The sequence below is a fragment of the Telopea speciosissima genome, chromosome 8, assembly GCF_018873765.1.
Source record: "Telopea speciosissima isolate NSW1024214 ecotype Mountain lineage chromosome 8, Tspe_v1, whole genome shotgun sequence".
NCBI classification, from domain to species: Eukaryota; Viridiplantae; Streptophyta; class Magnoliopsida; order Proteales; family Proteaceae; genus Telopea; species Telopea speciosissima.
This window is the reverse complement of record NC_057923.1, coordinates 45,870,855-45,888,742: the sequence shown is the minus strand read 5'-3', so window position 1 is coordinate 45,888,742 and position 17,888 is coordinate 45,870,855. Positions and strand designations below refer to the sequence as shown.

At 41.4% G+C, this 17,888-nt stretch overlaps 1 protein-coding gene across 1 annotated transcript; it reads left to right on the top strand.

Annotated features, from left to right (window-relative positions):
• The first annotated feature begins 11,591 nt into the window (after positions 1-11,591).
• Positions 11,592-13,881, top strand: LOC122671010 (expansin-A23-like). The gene is made up of 2 exons (XM_043868090.1): positions 11,592-11,771; positions 13,240-13,881. Exons 1-2 carry the CDS (start codon positions 11,624-11,626, stop codon positions 13,860-13,862), a joined length of 771 nt encoding a protein of 256 aa, XP_043724025.1. The 5' UTR covers positions 11,592-11,623; the 3' UTR covers positions 13,863-13,881.
• Positions 13,882-17,888: the final 4,007 nt, after the last annotated feature.

The window sequence follows — 17,888 nt, the reverse complement described above, 5'->3', positions numbered from 1 at the left end:
GTTTCCTTGCAGCCGTGATTAGAGCGAATGCTACTTTCTCGAACCCGGAGTACCTTGTCTCGGCATCAACAAGAACGTGGCTGATATAGTATATCGGCCTTTGAGTTCGACTCTCTTCCCCGATCAACACCGCACCGACCGCTACGGGAGTGGCAGCTAAGTAGACTTGAAGCTCCTCTTTTGGTTCAGTCGGCCGAGGAAGAAGCGGGTTCTCCAAATATTTCTTCACTCTTCAAAAGCTTCTTGGCATTCGGATGACCAGATAAAATCTTTTGGGTTCCGGATATTCTTTAGGGCCTTAAAGAACGGTAGGCACTTGTCGCCCGATCTCGACATGAATCGCGCCAACGCCGCCACACGTCCGTTTAGCCTTTGTACTTCTTGGATCGTCCTTGGAGGACTCATCTCTTGGATGGCTCGATTTTGCCGGATTGGCTTCATGCCTCCGACAGAGACCATGAAGCCGAGGAACTTTCCCGAGGTTACGCCGAATGCACACTTGGCGGGATTCAGCTTCATCCGGTTCTTCCTCAATACGCCGAAGGCTTCTTCCCAGTCGGCCAAGTGGAGCTCGGCCTTCAAACTTTTCACCAACATGTCGCCCACGAGACTTCCATGTTCTTTCCGACCGCTCGCTGAATATATAGTTCACGAGGCGTGGTATGTCGCTCCGGCATTCTTCAATCCGAACGGCATGACCTTGTAGCGTAAATTCTCTTGGTCAGGCTTCGGAAGGCCGTACGACTCGTCCTCCTCATGCATCATGATTTGGTTGTAGCCGAGTACGCATCCATGAAACTCAAGATCTCGTGACTCTGCCGTGGCGTCGATCAAGAGGTCGATCCGAGGTAGTGGGTACTCATCTTTTGGGCAGGCCTTGTTGAGGCCGGTGTAATCGACACACATTCACCACTTCCCCGTTCGGTTTAGGGACCATGACGACGCGTTAGCCAACCAGGTCGGGAATTTCTCTTCTCGGATGAATCCTGATCGCGAAGCTTCTCCACCTCTTCTTTGATTGCAGCTTTGTCGATCAAGTGCGTAGTTCCTTCTCTTCACGCCAGATTGGTTTCCGACCAGGATCCACATGGAGTCGGTGCTCAGCTATATGTCCGGGTATACCCGACATGTCGGGCCGACCAGGCAAGACATCGGCGTTCGCTTAAGAAAACTCCGAGCCGCCTCCTCGATCTTCATTTAGTAGTGATCCGAGCCGACCACCTTGGCTGGGTCATCTTCACCGAGATGAAGTGGGGTCGGTCTTCCACGGTCGCCTCTTCTCTCGATAAGCTCATCCCGCTGATCTTCGGGAGATGTACGACGCACATGGCCATTCCTCGAACATTACCCTTGTTTTGCTTGGAAGGTAGCGTAGCACTCTCGTGCCTTCTTTTGGTCGCCTCGGACCTTGCCGACACCATTCTCGTGGGGAACTTCATCTTCAAGTGAGTCGGGAGATGATGGCTTGGAGGGCGGTCAATGAAGGACGGCCGAGTATGGCGTTGAAAGCCACTACCGACCGTACCACCATGAATTTGACTTGGATCGCCCGGCATGGAGCTAGCCCAATTGTGACTAGTAGATCGATCGAGCCCTTGATGGTCGCGCCGCTCCCGAGAACCCTTGAAGCGAGGTGCCTTCGGCTTGAGCGCCTCGTCGCCGAGCCAAATTGTCGGCACGCTTCCAGGACATAAGGTCCACGGATGCGCCGGTATCGACCAATACACGGATGTATGGGTCTGTTTGCAATTTCTACTGCACCACTAAAGCATCGTCATGAGGTAAACTTATACCTTCGAGGTCGACTCCGTGAAGGAGTTAGTCACCGCCGCTTGAGTTTCTTGGAGGGCATCTTGGCTACTCCGACGAAGCGAGCGTTGCCTTAGCCTTCAGTACTCTCTTGCCCGGGCCCTCCGAGGATAGTGTATATGGGGGCTCCCTTGCCATTGCTCGGCCCGGATTCGTCCTCCTTCTTCTCGGCTCGGACCTTGTCATCATCTCTTTCAACTCGCCTTGCTTTCGGCCCTAGGCTCGGCTCTTCTTTGATCTCGATCATCGGGCCGCCGACCTCCACGATCTTCTCGGCCTCCTTTGACATATCGCTTCAAGTGGCCCGCTTTTATCGCTCTTCGATTTCTCTTTTCAGCCGATAACAATCCTCGTGTCGTGACCGATGTCCTTGTGGAATTGGCAATATTTGTTGGGATTCCGAGATGACCCCGCTTGCATCGGTCGGGTCGGCGGATGTACCCCATCTTGTATTTGCATCGATCTCCTTGCGAGATGCATTCAATGGCGTGTAGTCGGGGCTCCGAGCTCGATCCGACCGTCAGCTCGGCGATCCATCCTTGGCCTTTTGTCTTCTCTTGGGTCGTCTGTTGTCGGCCTTTTCTTGTTGGTACGACCTTCGTTGCCCTTCCGGGCTTGAGGACCTCGGCCATATTTGCTAACTCGTTGCACCTCTCCAAGAGCTCGGCCAGGTTTCTTGTCGGCTTACGGGCCAAGTCCTTGATAAGGTCCATGTCGGCCAATCCGTTGCTCATAGCCGTGTGGGCCGTGGCCTCATCCAAATCCTTGATATCTAAGGATTCCTTGTTGAAGCGGGAGACGAATGCTCGGATCGAGTCATCGGGCCTTTGCTTCACGCTGAGGAGGTTGACCGTGGTCTTCTTATGTTTCATACTGCTCTGGAAGCGCGTGACAAAGGCTCGGCGAGTTGAGCGAAGCTTTTATGGAATTCGGCGGCAGCCAGGAAAACCATGAGGTCGCCGCGCCCTTGAGGGATGCAGGAAGGCTCGGCAAGAAACGATCTCGGTTCCCCGTACATGGTCATCATCGCATTAAAGTAGTTGATGTGATCTGCGGGTCGGTTGTCCCGTCATACCGCGCGACGGGGAGGTTTGAAACCGTGTGGTAGCGGCGCTGTCATGATCTCGGGAGGATAAGGGTGACGCCCACCAAAGAGTAGGCATCCGGGTCGCTTGTTTCTTCAACCCCTCCACTTGCTCGGCCAAATCTCGTAGCCACTTCTCCAGCTCGGTTTCGGTGCTCGGCCAACCGGCTCCTCGGCCCGGGGTTGATAGGGTCGGTCGTCCCGCTGTAGTCGGCCATTCTGGTCAGCTCGGTCCTCACCATCCTTCCTTGTTCTTTTTCTTCTTGGAAGTTGGACCCTCGGGGCTCCCCTTGTTCTTCTCGGGAGGTGAGCTCGACGCCGGGAGTATGGCGCGATCCTTCTCCGTGTCTCGTGCGCCTTTCAACCGGGTCTTTCCTTTGTTCTCGAATATCCTCGGCGAGTTCGTCTCTCCGATCCGTCCGTAAAATACCGACCTCCTTGCTACAGAGCCGGTGGTTCAATTTCCGCCCTGTTCGCGGGCTTTGGCGATGTTCTTGTTCACCCTTGAGCGCCTCTCTGGGCGCAGGTGGAGTCTTCTTGACGAGGCGGGTGCGAGGACGCAGCCTGACTCGGCTCGGCCCTACGCCGCCACCATTTTGCTGCAAGTTTCTTTCACCGGCCGGAGCTGAGGGAGCGCGGCCGGCGGCCGACCCATCGCCTGCCTCGGGCCATCCGGTTCATGAAGGCGCGCAGCATCTCGTTGGTCCGGAGCATCTGCAGCTGAAATCCATAACTGTCCGATTATTTGCCGGGCTTCTGGGTCCAAACTCTCTGGCAAGGGTGGCGGTGCGGGTAGGACATTCCCGTCCAAACTTGGCTCGGCTGTGCCCGGCTGCCGCGGCCGTGGTTAGTGGTCCTCCCCATTCCCGCTCTCTGGAGGTGGGATGGTGCCCGTGATGGGTTGCGCACCACCCGCCCTAGGGGTCTTCGCTTTATCCTGCCGAGAGGCTTCGGGGCGATGATCGTCTCATCGGCACAACGGGTTGCGGCTCCTCCGTGCGGAAGTAGAGCCATGCTGCCCCGACCTCGTATGCACCATTATTATTGTTCGGGAATTGGCGTAAACGACGATGCTTCGATGTCGTTCCCACTGCACGCGCCAAATGCTTGCGTGTGAAAACCTCCGGTGCTTTGGTTCGCCGCGTGGATGAACCTGCAAAAAACCAAGCAATGAGCGTAAGAGGGCGGTGTGGCTCCGCCTAGGACTCTCCGATGCTCAAGTCAGGTCTTCAACGCGACAACAGAATCGCGTAGTAGTAAAAGCAAGATGTCGAATAGAGCTCCATACCTGGGTATTTATAGAGTAAGGAGGAGATGAGACGGCCGGGAGAGTCCTAGTATGGTAGGAGTCCTTCTTTCGGAAGGTTCTCTCGCGTAGAGCGGAGTGGAGAGTTATTTTCGGGTCGGACTCTTATTAAGGTAAGAGTCCATGTAGAGCGTGATTCTGTGTTGCCCTGGGATCGTGGCTCGGTCCTTATCCCGTGATTCTCGGGATGTGCTGTCGTGGCCCGGAGATCCCCGGTGGGGTGCTATGAGAGCCTCAATGGAGGAGGGCTCGGCCTACGAGGTCGGCCCTTGGGGTCGGCAATGGAGGTCGGCCCGGGAGGAGGTTGGTCTCGGCCATGAGGTCGGCTAGGAGTCTATGGCTGACCCGTGTAATCTCGGCCTCAGCCACCGGCCAGCTCGCTCAAACCAGGCTTTGTTAGGTGACTTATCGGATATGGGGTCGGCCCAATCTCCTGCTCGGCCCAACTCGGTTCTCGGACTGAGGTCGGGTCGGCCACGTGGCAGCCTCTGATAGGTGGGGTGTTTTATGTCTCATCAGACAGAATGTGTTAAAGTATATTCTCAATTTAAGAAACATTAAATTAAACTCCCACATAAGGGTCTGTTTGGCTGCATTATGTATCCCTTTAGCTTTTTTAGGTGTTGTTTGGATACATAAAGTATTATCTGGTTGCATATTGGTGATGTATGCATTTAGTTACTTGTGACATTTAGGAAAACACCATCTTACACTATTTTGTATTTACAAGTTTGCCATGAGGAGATATTTTTGCCATATATTCCATCATTTTATATCTCATAAAGTTATTTTGGGCAATCTTATAAATATGTAAAGACAATAAAACTTTGAAACTAATGTACAAAGTGTATATGATGATGCCCACATATAATTGAAGTTTTGGATCATTAAATCAATAAGCTTGGACTTATAAAATTACAGATTAAATATTTTCCCCACAGTTTTAATGAAATCCACTTGTGAAATCAATAAATGAATGGACCATAAATTGTTTATGAAAATGAATCAGAAATCATACAGTTTTAATTTGATTTATTAAAATGTTTTCTGAATTTCATTTGTGACTTAATGATTAATTGTGTTTGAGTTGATTTTTAGAAATCGCTTCTACAGATTGATTTTGTATATCATTTCTGATCTTGAAAATTATTTTATCAAGAAACATTTATGGATTTGTTTATGCTTTTTCAATCATTTTTTAGAACCTCTACAATTTTATGATTATGAACTTATTAACTTATCAGTCTTACTATTGTGCACCTGCATTTCCACCATTATGTTCAACTTGATTGGGTGGACCTAATAATTTTGTCATGTCAAATTTTTTTTAACCAGAAGACCTGTCGTCTGTTTGGGGTTTTGACTTTAACCTTTTTTTGGTCATTTGGTTTAAGACAGATTTGAATAAAGTTGGCTAGTTCAAAAGTGAACAAGTTCATAGATCTTATATGAGGTTTTCTTTTGCTGTCACCATGGGAAGATAGAATTCTATCCCACTATGAATGATGGATGCATAACATATTGGTTTATATATCATACACTTGCCTTTTTATGAATCTTTAGCCAAGCTGATGTTTTTTTTTTTACTTGCTCATCAGTGTTATACAGCTTGTGACATTCAGTTTTGTCACGAGAAATTGCATGTAGCATATTTATGATATTGGCATCCTGACATTCCTTGAATATGTTGACTATATGTGTGTTTTATGATAACAATCTTGATGGAAATTATTAAAATAAAATGGGCATTCAGTAGCAACCCAAGTCTATGAAGTTCGTGGTTTAAGTGATTATGCTTCTACTTAGTGGGCTAATTACTTGGATTGTGAGATCATTATTGACTATTCAGATGGATTGCAGTCAAGGAAATCATATGACGAACGATGTGCTCTTGCCACCATAAATGAGTCATCGTTTGGTCGATTTTGCTTGATGGTGTGAGAGTGGCGTTTTGGGCTTCGCAGCTTTAGAGGTTCTTGTCTTGCCACCACAGGTGACAGACACTTTAGAGTGGTGTTGTTTCAAGCGTCTCGTCTTGCATGTGAAAGAGTCCATTACGTGTTGGGCGATCTTACCACCACAGGTGTGATCCCGATGACATCGGATCATTCCTCAATTATTAATTTTCTATAGTTATTGAAATAAACACTAAGATAAATCTGATTAATAAGCTTGAATTAATCAGGTTTTTTAGTCACATTAGTGGGATGTTGATATACCTTCAGTTCTTGCATATTGTATGTTTTTGGTAAATAATTGTGACTATGTTTACCAGATTTGACTTTTCAATTATTTTTCATCAAAATCTTGAATAATTTCAATTTAGTGAATGGAATAAATTATTTAATGTTTCTTTGGCTATAATAAGAATGTGTTTTCACCATTTTAAAGTTGACAAACCTCCCAGGCCATTGACTGATAGCTCCATTGAAGATAAGGGTCTTTATGACCAGTGGGAAGAGTCAAAAGTGTCATTCTGACTAAGAGTGCTAAAAACTCATTATACATATAAACATGAGATTCGTTGTTCATGGTAAGACTCAAAAAGATCACTTACATGGATTTTGTGATGTTTACACCCACTCGTTATGATGATGTGAGTGAAATTTTGTGATTATATTATAAGTTGTTAATTATGTCTATAAGTTAGGAGAAATAGAGATAAAATACCCAATACGTTTCTTGAAATCTAGTTGATGTTTTCCTAATTCTTGGTAGTTAATATAGATACAATTATTCATGTTACAAATTTCCTTGCAAGATTTCAGATGCAAGACCAAACCGAAGGAAGGAATATAATACAAGAAAATTACTATAAATCAAAATATTTTTCTAAAGATCAGTGAGAGTTAATTAATCTTTTCTTATACTTTATAGTAATGATATTCTTACTGCAAGTATAATGTTATACTTTTTTACATGAGACAAAACAGTAGTAATCATTTTGGTAAGAAGATCTTGGTGAAGTCTCTTATGTTTAGGCATTAAGATTCACCGTAATAGAACTATATGCATTTTTGGTTTGTCTCAAAAAGACCTTTGATAAAAGAGGACAAATTTTTCAACACTCAGTGAACTCAGGTGGATAATATCCTTTATGCATCTAATGTTGGTAGTTTAATGTAATCTCAAGAATGTACATGGATTGATATTACTTATTATAGTAGTGTACACGGTATATATTTGAACAATCTTGGAGTAGCACATTAGGTAACTACCAAGATAACCTAAAAGTCCATATGGGTATCTATTCTGTGATGGTAGATGGTGCTATATGTTAAAAATGTGTCTAACTGATACTAACTGCTTTTCTATGTGCAAGTAGGAAATGTGGTTTATTATGATGCCACTATTCAGATTTTATGGCTAAGGAATTTTAACTCGGGAGAATTGATATTTATATTTCCTTGTTAAAGAGAAAGTATGTGAGTCACAAAAGTCAGTAAAGTACATTTCTGTAGATAGCATGCTTGACTCCAAAAGTTTTTTTTAGGAATATGTCAGTAATATGGAACTTGCTAGTTCTTTTGATGCATTTTATTAGTGAGAGTCTTGCTTATGTGTTCAGTTGCAGCTGATTCTAGTTTCACGTCTTTTGGGACATTTTATTCTTGAGAATATACATGCATCTCTTATTATGGCCATTGTTTATATGTATACACTTGATTAATTATTTCGTACAGAATAAATTGAGGTCATATGTGGTGTATCTACCTCATTCGGTATACGAGGTTTCAGTCAATACACGCATATCCAGTTATTAGTAAAAGCCTCATTTAGATCCGAGGCATTAAATAAATGCATGTAGATTCTATTGTGTACACTTAATTATTTGTCTCCTTCAGATATTTGAGGCTATGTGGTGTATTTGTCTCCTATGGTATCTGAGGTCTTCAATAAATACACGCACATTTTGTTCACTAGAAGTGCCTCATTCGATTTCGAGGACGTGTACTAGTATGTTGAGACATTCGGACCCAGTCCCAACGAGCTTCCTTATGTGAAGTGTTTGCATTTGGACGATGCTTATGGTAAATGAGACCTTCAGTATTTGTCTCATGGGGGCTCACTTAGTTTCGAGTCCATGCCAATTTGAAAATTTGGCATGATGATCACTTTTTCATGCATTATGTATGTAGTTGCAACTGATTCTAGTTTCATGTCTTTTGGGACATTTTATTCTCGAGAATATACATGCATTTCTTATTATGGCCATTGTTTATGTATATGCCCTTGATTAATTGTTTCGTACAGAATAAATTGAGGCCATATGTGGTGTATTTACCTCATTCGGTATACGAGGTTCCAGTCAATACATGCACATCCAGTTATTAGTAAAAACCTCATTTAGATCCGAGACATTAAGTAAATGCATGTAGATTCTATTGTGTACACTTGATTATTTGCCTCCTTCAGAAATTTGAGGCTATGTGGTGTATCTGTCTCCTATGGTATCTAAGGCCTTCAGTAAATACACACACATTTTGTTCACTAGAAGTGCCTCATTCGGTTTCAAGGACATGTACTAGTATGTTGGGACATTCGAACCCAGTCCCAACGAGCTTCCTTATGTGAAGTGTTTGTGTTTGGGCGATGCTTATGGTAAATGAGACCTTCAGTATTTGTCTCATGGGGGCTCATTCAGTTTCAAGTCCAGGCCAATTTGGAAATTTGGCATGATGATCACTTTTTCATGCATTTTCCATACCACACTCTTATACTGCATAGCTTAAGTCGATGAGGCCATAAGCACTTTGACGTGTTAGGTCCCATGTCTCTGTAGATGTGATGATCTGCTCTGTTGGGTGTCTGTAGTTTCATTCGGACCAAGGTATCAGTTTTAAGGTGTACTCCATTCAACACTATCTTTTGTGGTCATAATCAGTTTATCCAAACTAGAGAGTTCTTTTTAAAGAGTTTTCAAAAATCAAAACTTGTGAACTATGCAACCCAAGTGGGAGATTGTAAGATTTTTCATAAGGTGGACTAGCATAGTCCCAATTTTGTTTTAATAAAATTTGTTTAGTAGTGTTGATGGGGACTACCTAAATGATATTAGTCTAGTTTCCATGTGTGGACCCAAAGTATTGTTTTCTTAATGGAAAGGAAACCCTAATTTCTTTATAGGGTTGATCCTATAGGGTTGATCCCTACCCTCACCACTATAAATAATTGTCACTGACCTATTAAGTGAATACCTTAAGAAAACCTAAAGTGTTGTGGAAGATGATGGTAGACCAGACCACCACAGTTCGTGTGCAACGAATATCATCAAAAAAGGATTCGGCTTCCACAACCAGGGATTCAGGTACACCGATCAATCCTCCGTAATTATGTTTGTATGCTCATTGATCTCCATAAATGTATCCGCATCAATTATTTTATCACTCAATGCAACACCCTTTGTAAGAGAGAATCATGACATAACTCTCAGTATTTTATAGTATAGAAAATATATTATATGAATTGCATAAAAAAAGGTAGGAATCCTAAAGAAAGATAGGTTTTACACATTATTTTGTTCCCCCTTTTTTTATCCTCTTATTTCATATGGGAAGTGGGAACAACGAAGGATGGTAAGAGAAAAAAAATTAACCCCTCCCTTTTATCTTTATTTATAGAAAATGTTCTTCCTTTTTTCATCTTTTATTTCTTATTTTATATAGGTAGAAGTAGAAGGTAAAAAATCTTACATAAGATTAATAATTGATTCGAAACTGATTATGCATGCGACCTTTCTGCCAAAAATAAAGTTATGGGAAAAGGCTGGCACTCCACCAGCATACTGCAAGCTAGCACCTGCTGTGTCTAACTCTTTCTTTTCCCCTCTTTGAAATGACCTCCTTACCTCTCCTGTATGATGTCCGGTCCCATGCCCCTATTGGTGCTGCCCTCTAGTTTACAATGTAGGCGGTGCGCCTATCTTCGAATCGTTATCCCCTCCAATTCCTCACATGGGGGCAGAAATGATCACTCTACCCCTGCCCAAAAATACTGCCCAAGGTGGGGTCCACTCCCCTCTACTGGAGGAATTGGAGATGAATCCTTCTACTAAAGTTATAGAGTTAGAAGGCTACATAAAATAGTTATACTTTTCCCTAATATTTGGTGTATGAAATCTCTTAGTTGGGACTCATTAATTCAATGGCCACTTACTCATCTTTGAAAATAGTTGAAAAACCAAAATTTGACTTAGGTGAGTCACCCAACTCGAATCAAAATTTTGGAAAATCTTAGTAAAAGTTATGTAATTAAACTCAACCAAAACTCTCTCTCTCTCTCTCTCTCTCTCTCTCTCTCTCAAACTAATAAAATAGATAAATTATTTTGTGTAACTCACCAAAAAAATTAATTCAAATTTGACTCTCTCTCTCTCTCTCTCTCTCTCTCTCTCTCTCTCTCTCTCATGTAAAAAGTAATAAAAACATAGTATTGTATTACATTTCAAAAAAAAATAAAAATTGGTAACTCGTCTTGACTAGGTTTGATCAGGCCAAGTCACCAAGTTTTTTGAAAGCCAAATCGAGTCAAAAAGCCTGGTTTTCCAATTATGCTTTAAGCATAGAACATGTTTTCCAAATAAGGAAGGGAAGGAAAGTGAAATCATTTTTTTTAAGAAAATTTTGTAATTATTAACTAGTATGGTTGTATAATTAAAATTTTTCATACTAAATATTAATGTTTTTTTTTTTTTTTTGGGCAAAGAAAATTCATTGATTAACAAAGGACAAGGTATTGGTACACGGTAGAATCCGTGCATCAATGCATACAATAGAGAGTGGGGGGCTTCATCAAAACTTCTGCCATATAAATATAAACTACGCTAAAGACAGCCTTAATAACACAATCATGTTAGGTATTAATTACTAACAATTTCTTTTAGGTAATAATTACAAACGATTTTTTTTAAGGTTTGAAAATATTTTTTTTTTTTTGTAAGAGATTTGAAAATATTCACTTCCCTTTCATTTGCACCTAATATTCTATTACGTCCTTATAGCATAAGATTTTCTTTATATACCCCTGCCATTTAAAGTTAGTTTTGGTCTAAATAATGATTTTTTCCCCAAAACTTTGACACATAAATCATAAATGGTATAAAATATGGACGTAATAAATGTTTTTTTTCCAGAACTTTGAAACATAAATGGTATAAAATATGAAATCCAGATCGTCTACGGCCTGCCTGCCCGTAGCAGCCATAGTAGCACCCTAATGAGGTGCGGTGCAATGACCACCTTACTCCTGCCCAAGCTTCTTACCCGAACAAGGGTAAGGCGGTCATTGCACCGCGCCTCATTAGTGCGCTGCTATGGCTGGTACGGGCAGCAGGCCAAATGTTTTTTGTATAAATACATGTCATAAGCATGAAGGTTAAGGTAACACATGAGCGAGAGAGAGAGAGAGAGAGTGTGTGAGACAGAATGGCTCGCTGTGGGTCTAAGTTGTGGGTTATGGCAATCGCTTTCGTTGTTATTAGTGTAGGGTTGAATGCGTTTGTGGCCAAAAGTAATGGATGGGAAGCTGCACATGCGACGTTCTACGGTGATATCAGAGGCGGTGAAACCATGCGTAAGTCATATGTCGGAGACTTGGAGATCCTTTTTACCTTTTCACCATTTTACCTTTGCCTATACAAAATATACCATTGCAGCAATAAAATTTTGGGGGCGATGTTCACTGCTCGGGTGCGCACAGGGCGCAGGCTGCACCCAGACGCATGAGGCATGATGCGGTAGTCATTGTGGCTATTTAAGGGGGAGGGGGGGAGGCGGGTCATCCGCCAACCTCCAATGTGTCTAGCCCATCCAGCACCCCCAAAGCAGAGAACATTTCCCCAAAATTTTGGGATTGAATTCCCTGTCTTTCTCACTATTACAGATTATCTCTCACATAGAGAGATGTTTGGTGGAGAGAGAGAGACACAGTGACGCGTTAGCAAGAACTTTGTTGCATCCTTATCTTTTCTTTCTTTTTTGTTTTTTTTTTTTTTTTTGTTTGGATAGATTTTGTTGAAAATTTAATTAAAAGAAGAATATTAGTTTAAACTGAAAGGGAAAGATGCGGATACATGGAGTAATTGATTGAGTTTTCTTTTGAAATTTTACCTTCCTAGACATTTGTAAAAAAAAATTTTGTGTAACCTAATATATATTAAGGATAAGGACGACAATTCAAATTTAAATTCAAAACCTATCAACGGATTGCATGTTGATAGAATCAAGGGAAACTCCAACAACTTATCCTCTTCCTACTTCTTCTTTTCAGCACCTTATATAGAGGAGTTCTGATTTCACTCAAACTCTATCTCTCTTTGTTATTTCAAATTCAAAATACAAAGTGTAAACGGCTCCTACATGTGATATAAAAATAGGCCACCAATTTGGATCCTCTATCCCGAGCTGCCCGCAAGATCGTGCTCCTCAATTCACGGTGTTGCGCGCAATGTCTACCTTACCCCTGCCCAAATGCCTTGCCCGGGTGGGGTAAGGCGGTCATTGAGCCCAGCACCGTGTCTGGGCAGCACGGAATGCGGGCAGCTGGCGGAGGCGGTGAACTGTTATTCAAAAACTTCTCCTAGGTTTATCCTCTATCTCTCTAAACCTATCTTCTTATCTTTACATGGTATACAGAGCCTAAGACCAACATCCCAAGCCACCATGACTTCTTCAGATTCCTCCACTCCATCAGTGATTTCTCCAACCAATATCGTTCAATTGCTGCCAATCAAGCTTGAGCGATCCAACTACCTTCTCTGGAAATCCCAGCTTCTCCCACTTTTTCATGCTCATGATTTGTTTGGATATGTCGATGGGAGCTTTCAATGCCCACCTCCAACACTGTCACCCTCTGATGCTGCCGAGTCATCCACCACCACCCCAACCGTGAACCCAGCCTATAGATCTTGGAAACGCCAAGATCAGATCATACTCTCTAGGATCATCACTTCATTGACTGAACATTCGATGACTCACATAGTCATGAGTAAATGTACCAATACAAAGAAAATTCAATATTTGATTGTTTCTTGTGCCAACAGAAGGAGCTTGTGGGTATGGCGATCTGATAAAAGAAGGATATGGCCTAGAGACAACAGCTCTAAGCACAGCACTCTTTAACAATGGCCTCACTTGTGGTGCTTGTTATGAAATCCAATGTGACAAGTCCTCATCAAAATGGTGCATTGATGGCTCCTCCGTCCATGTAACTGCCACCAACTTCTGCCCACCTAACTATAACAAGCCCAATGGGAACTGGTGCAACCCTCCATCCAAACACTTTGATCTCTCCATGCCCATGTTTGTCAAGATCGCACAGTATCAGGCCGGCATTGTTCCTGTTCTTTATCAGCGTGTACCGTGCGTCAAGACCGGAGGTATAAAGTTCGAGATTTCGGCAAAGGGAAATCCTAACTGGATACTGGTGTTGGTGTACAATGTTGGTGGCGCCGGCGACGTTACGAACGTGAAGATTAAAGGTACAAATACGGATTGGATACAAATGTCAAGAAATTGGGGCCAAAACTGGCAAACTGGTACAGAATTGGTAGGGCAAACCTTGTCATTCCAAGTTACTATTAGTGATGGTAAGATGGTGCAGTCTGATAATGTTGCACCAAGTGGTTGGCAATTTGGGGAAACCTTTGAGGGCAAGCAGTTCTGACAGTAAATGATGGGTTTTTCTCTTCTTAATATTTTTGATCTTGGACAACACGGTTTCTTTTTTCTCTAAGAGATCCTTTGTATTATTAAGAGAAGAAGAAATAAAAGAATTTAATTAGACCCTGTAGTCAAACCACGGAAACAAACTATAACAAAAAAAATATGGTCAAACTTTTACCTTCGGCATGATCATCACCAAGGGAGACTATCCGTCAAACAATAAAACTAAAAACAAATCCAAAAACGAGGTCTTCCCAAAGCATCAACCACCACCTTTCTCTGACGACGATATTAGGAGAAGGTTGCAGGACAAAAGAAGCACCACTCTTCGCTTCTGACTTTGATAAATAAATTGGTGTTTTGTTTAGCAACGGGGTCCAAGCCCAGCCCAGAAAAGAAAGTGTTTGACTGGTAAAGGGCATGGATTTTTCATTGCAAGCCAAGTAGATCTGAGCCTGGTTAAACCGGTGAAATTTCAGTAGTACCAGTTCTTATATGAAGCCCAAGCCCAATGGTTCATGTAGCATTTAAAAGTATCTTATACATGCTTTCATCTTCCAAGGGACGTCCATGAGTTCTTGGTATGTTCATAACAAAAACACGAAAAAAGGATAGGGCGAAATGATCATCATCTCACTAGAAGGTGGAAATCCCACTTCTGTTGATACTTTTGTGTGCTCTTGCATTGGCCCTGTGTTGGTCAGGGGTCACGCTATCTGACAAAAAATATATATATGTATTTAGGAATCAAAATTTAGGGAAAAAGGATTCTATCTGGAAGCGGGACTCCTACAACCAACACTGGATAAGGTGAACTGATTGCCCACCTCTGTTGATGCTTTGTGTGCTCTTGCATTGGCCCCATGTGTTAGGAAATAACAATGCAGCAGAATGGCGATTTGCAAAAGAAAACAAAGAGAAAGATAAAGCACACACACACACACACACACACACACAAGACAATGATTTTACGTGGTTCACTCCCAAGAAAGTAAGCTATATACAAGGCTGAGCAATAGTCTAGATCCACTATTTCGATCAAGAAATTATAAACCGTCATATCATCTCTCAAAGAGATAACCACTATATATAGTGTTTTCACATGTTACAATATAGAGAAAACCCTAATCGACGCAAGTACAAAACTGCCCCAGAAATCCATCTGGTCTGGTCCGAGGTACAAACAAACATAGGGTGAATGATATATCAAATCAAACAATTTCTGAAATAGAAATCACCCAATGAAGTAGAGAAAGGTGAATGATATATCAAATCAAACAATTTCTGAAATAGAAATCACCCAATGAAGTAGAGAAATAAAAATCATACCAAATTAAGACTAATTAGTCGATAGTTATGGTGTCGGACCATGTTCGGATTCTCTTGGATTCCTCCATGATAGTTGCGTTTCAGCTCGGTAAGGTGTTGCATTTGAACTCGCATCTGCTCTATGGTTTTTTTTTTTTTTTTTTTTTTTTGGATAGGTAGGGAGGGATGTAGGATGTGAACCAGGAGACTTGAACTCAAGACCTCCTGATAGCAATGGGCCTTTACGCACCATTATCTACCAAGTGCGCTAGGCACTTGACCACATCTGCTCTATGGTTGGTAGAGGGTTCTCACTATTGTTCATGATGGAGAACGATGCTTGAACTAACCCTATTAGGCCGTTCAAAGTTTGATTAAGCCAAACCGGGCTTGAAAATATAGATCTGGATTGAGACCCAATCTATATTTTGAAATTCGATGAGGCCCATGAAGATTGGGACCCAATTTAAGATGAATGGTATACCCTTGAACCAAACATCAAAGATTTCTATAAGAGTTTTTTTTCACGTACCTCCCTTGAGTTATCACATAATTATAAAACCACTCCTCAATTTTGAAAAATTCTGCGTACCCCCTAGAGGTTCTTAAAAGTTAACACATGCCCCCATTCCGTTAGTGTAGGACTAACAACGTTAAAAACAAGGGGTGAACTAACATAAATGCCCTTGCAAGAAAAAAAAACCCGCAACTCATCTTCTCCAAATCGATTGGAGAAGATGAGTTGCACGTTTGTATATTTTTTTTTTCTTGCAAGGGCATTTTTGTCAGTTCACCCCTTGTTTTTAACGTTGTTAGTCCTACACTAATGGAATAGGACCCTTGTTTTTAATGTTGTTAGTCTTATACTAACGGAATAGGGGCATGTATTAACTTTTAAGAACCTTAGGGGGCACGTAGAATTTTTCAAAATTGAGTGGTGTTTTTGTAATTACGTGATACCTCAAGGAAGGTACATGGAGAAAAAAAAAAAAAAAAAAAAAAACCCCTTCTTTTAAACAACTGAATATAGGCCAAACTTTACACTAATTCAACATAACACACAAGTTACAACTACAAAAATTGCAACAATTGTAAAGTGAATGAGAGTACAAGGTTGAACTAGTTATTTGAATTTGGTCCAGATACCACATAATTAGATTGGTTGGCCTAAGATATGAAAGACAATATCTGGACTGGAAAAGAATTGAACCAACAATGTACCCGATGAGTTTGCATACAACACTACTATTAGTGTTGCATACCCTATTATTAGTTCTAATCCCTTACATGATCCATAAAGCTTGCTTGGGACATGAGATTCACCTTTAGTAAGTTGTGCCATAATATACCTCTCGTGATGCCTTCATATATGATGATCAAACAGTATGACGATACAACCTTTTTAATATACCTGAAGATACGAGGTTAATGGTTGTTATTTCATCAAGGTAAGCTGTGTGACACCACGTGGCCAGCTTTTAGAGTAGATCTTTGATGTGACAGTGTACAAATGGTGATGTCGTGTAAGATGCATAGTCAACACAATCAATATCACACAATATCATACCACAAGACCAAGAACCATCAGAAGTTCGACAAAAAAAAAATCCTCAGCGGAGTCACCACTGTAAGAACAATGATCTGCTCCCAAATTGAGAAACATCATCTTCACTTTTTTGGGAGAGTCGCCACCTATATTAGGTTCTAACATCCATAAAAACAATCATGAATCTATGATGGCTCCAATGAGACGAAACAAACCAAAAAATTAGATTATGAGTCACGTTGGGGTTTGAGATGCAAGGCAACTCAGTCCACCAAGATAAACTAGTCTTTTTATTTACTTGGTCAAAATTGAAAATAAATAAAATTCTAGAAAAATAAAAGTTAGGGTTAGAGCCTATACCCAAAACATTTGGCTATCAAAAAAGTTAATATATTGAAAATAAAATAAACATATATCTAAAAGAAAAAATCAAAAAAGCATCATAATTACAAAAATGCCATTACTTATTTAAATACATGTTAATGCATGAAAGAAAAAAACCCAAAATAAAACAAAGAGTCATCTTTAACCTAATTAAAATGCTATAAATATTATGACAAACTTTTATACAATAAAATACGATAAAAATAAAAGTACTCTATGGATGTAGGCATATCGTCGAACCAAGTTATATCATGTGTTCTTGTGGTTACATTATTATTGTTTAGGTATTGGAGTGCAATGGTAATGATAGAATGAAAGAGCAATATTTGGTAAACCTGCCCACATTATAATGACAAAATGGAAGTGCATACCACAGTATGTTTCCGTCAGTATTGATTGATTCCTTTTTTTTTTGGGTAGAATCATTGTTGGGAATACCAAAAATGAATTACAATATGTGTTGAAAATATGTTTAGAGAAATTTTGTGACCTTAATTCACCCCGCCTTACCCCGCCCCCTCTTAGTGTCAACCTGAGAATATATATGAATAGTCATCCATGTTATGTGGTTTATGATAAAAAGATGCAACAGAGACAATACTCCAGGACTTACCGGGGTCAATCAAACAATTTGTGGGGAAACAAAAAGAAATGCTAGCTTGGGCTTTGCTTTGACTCTAATCCAAATGCGTAAATGGTCCCATTCTGTCCAAATGCTTAGAAAAACCAAAAGGAAAACATAGCTTAACTTGCGTTAAAGTCTTGATTTCCCATTTGGTTTTTAATAGA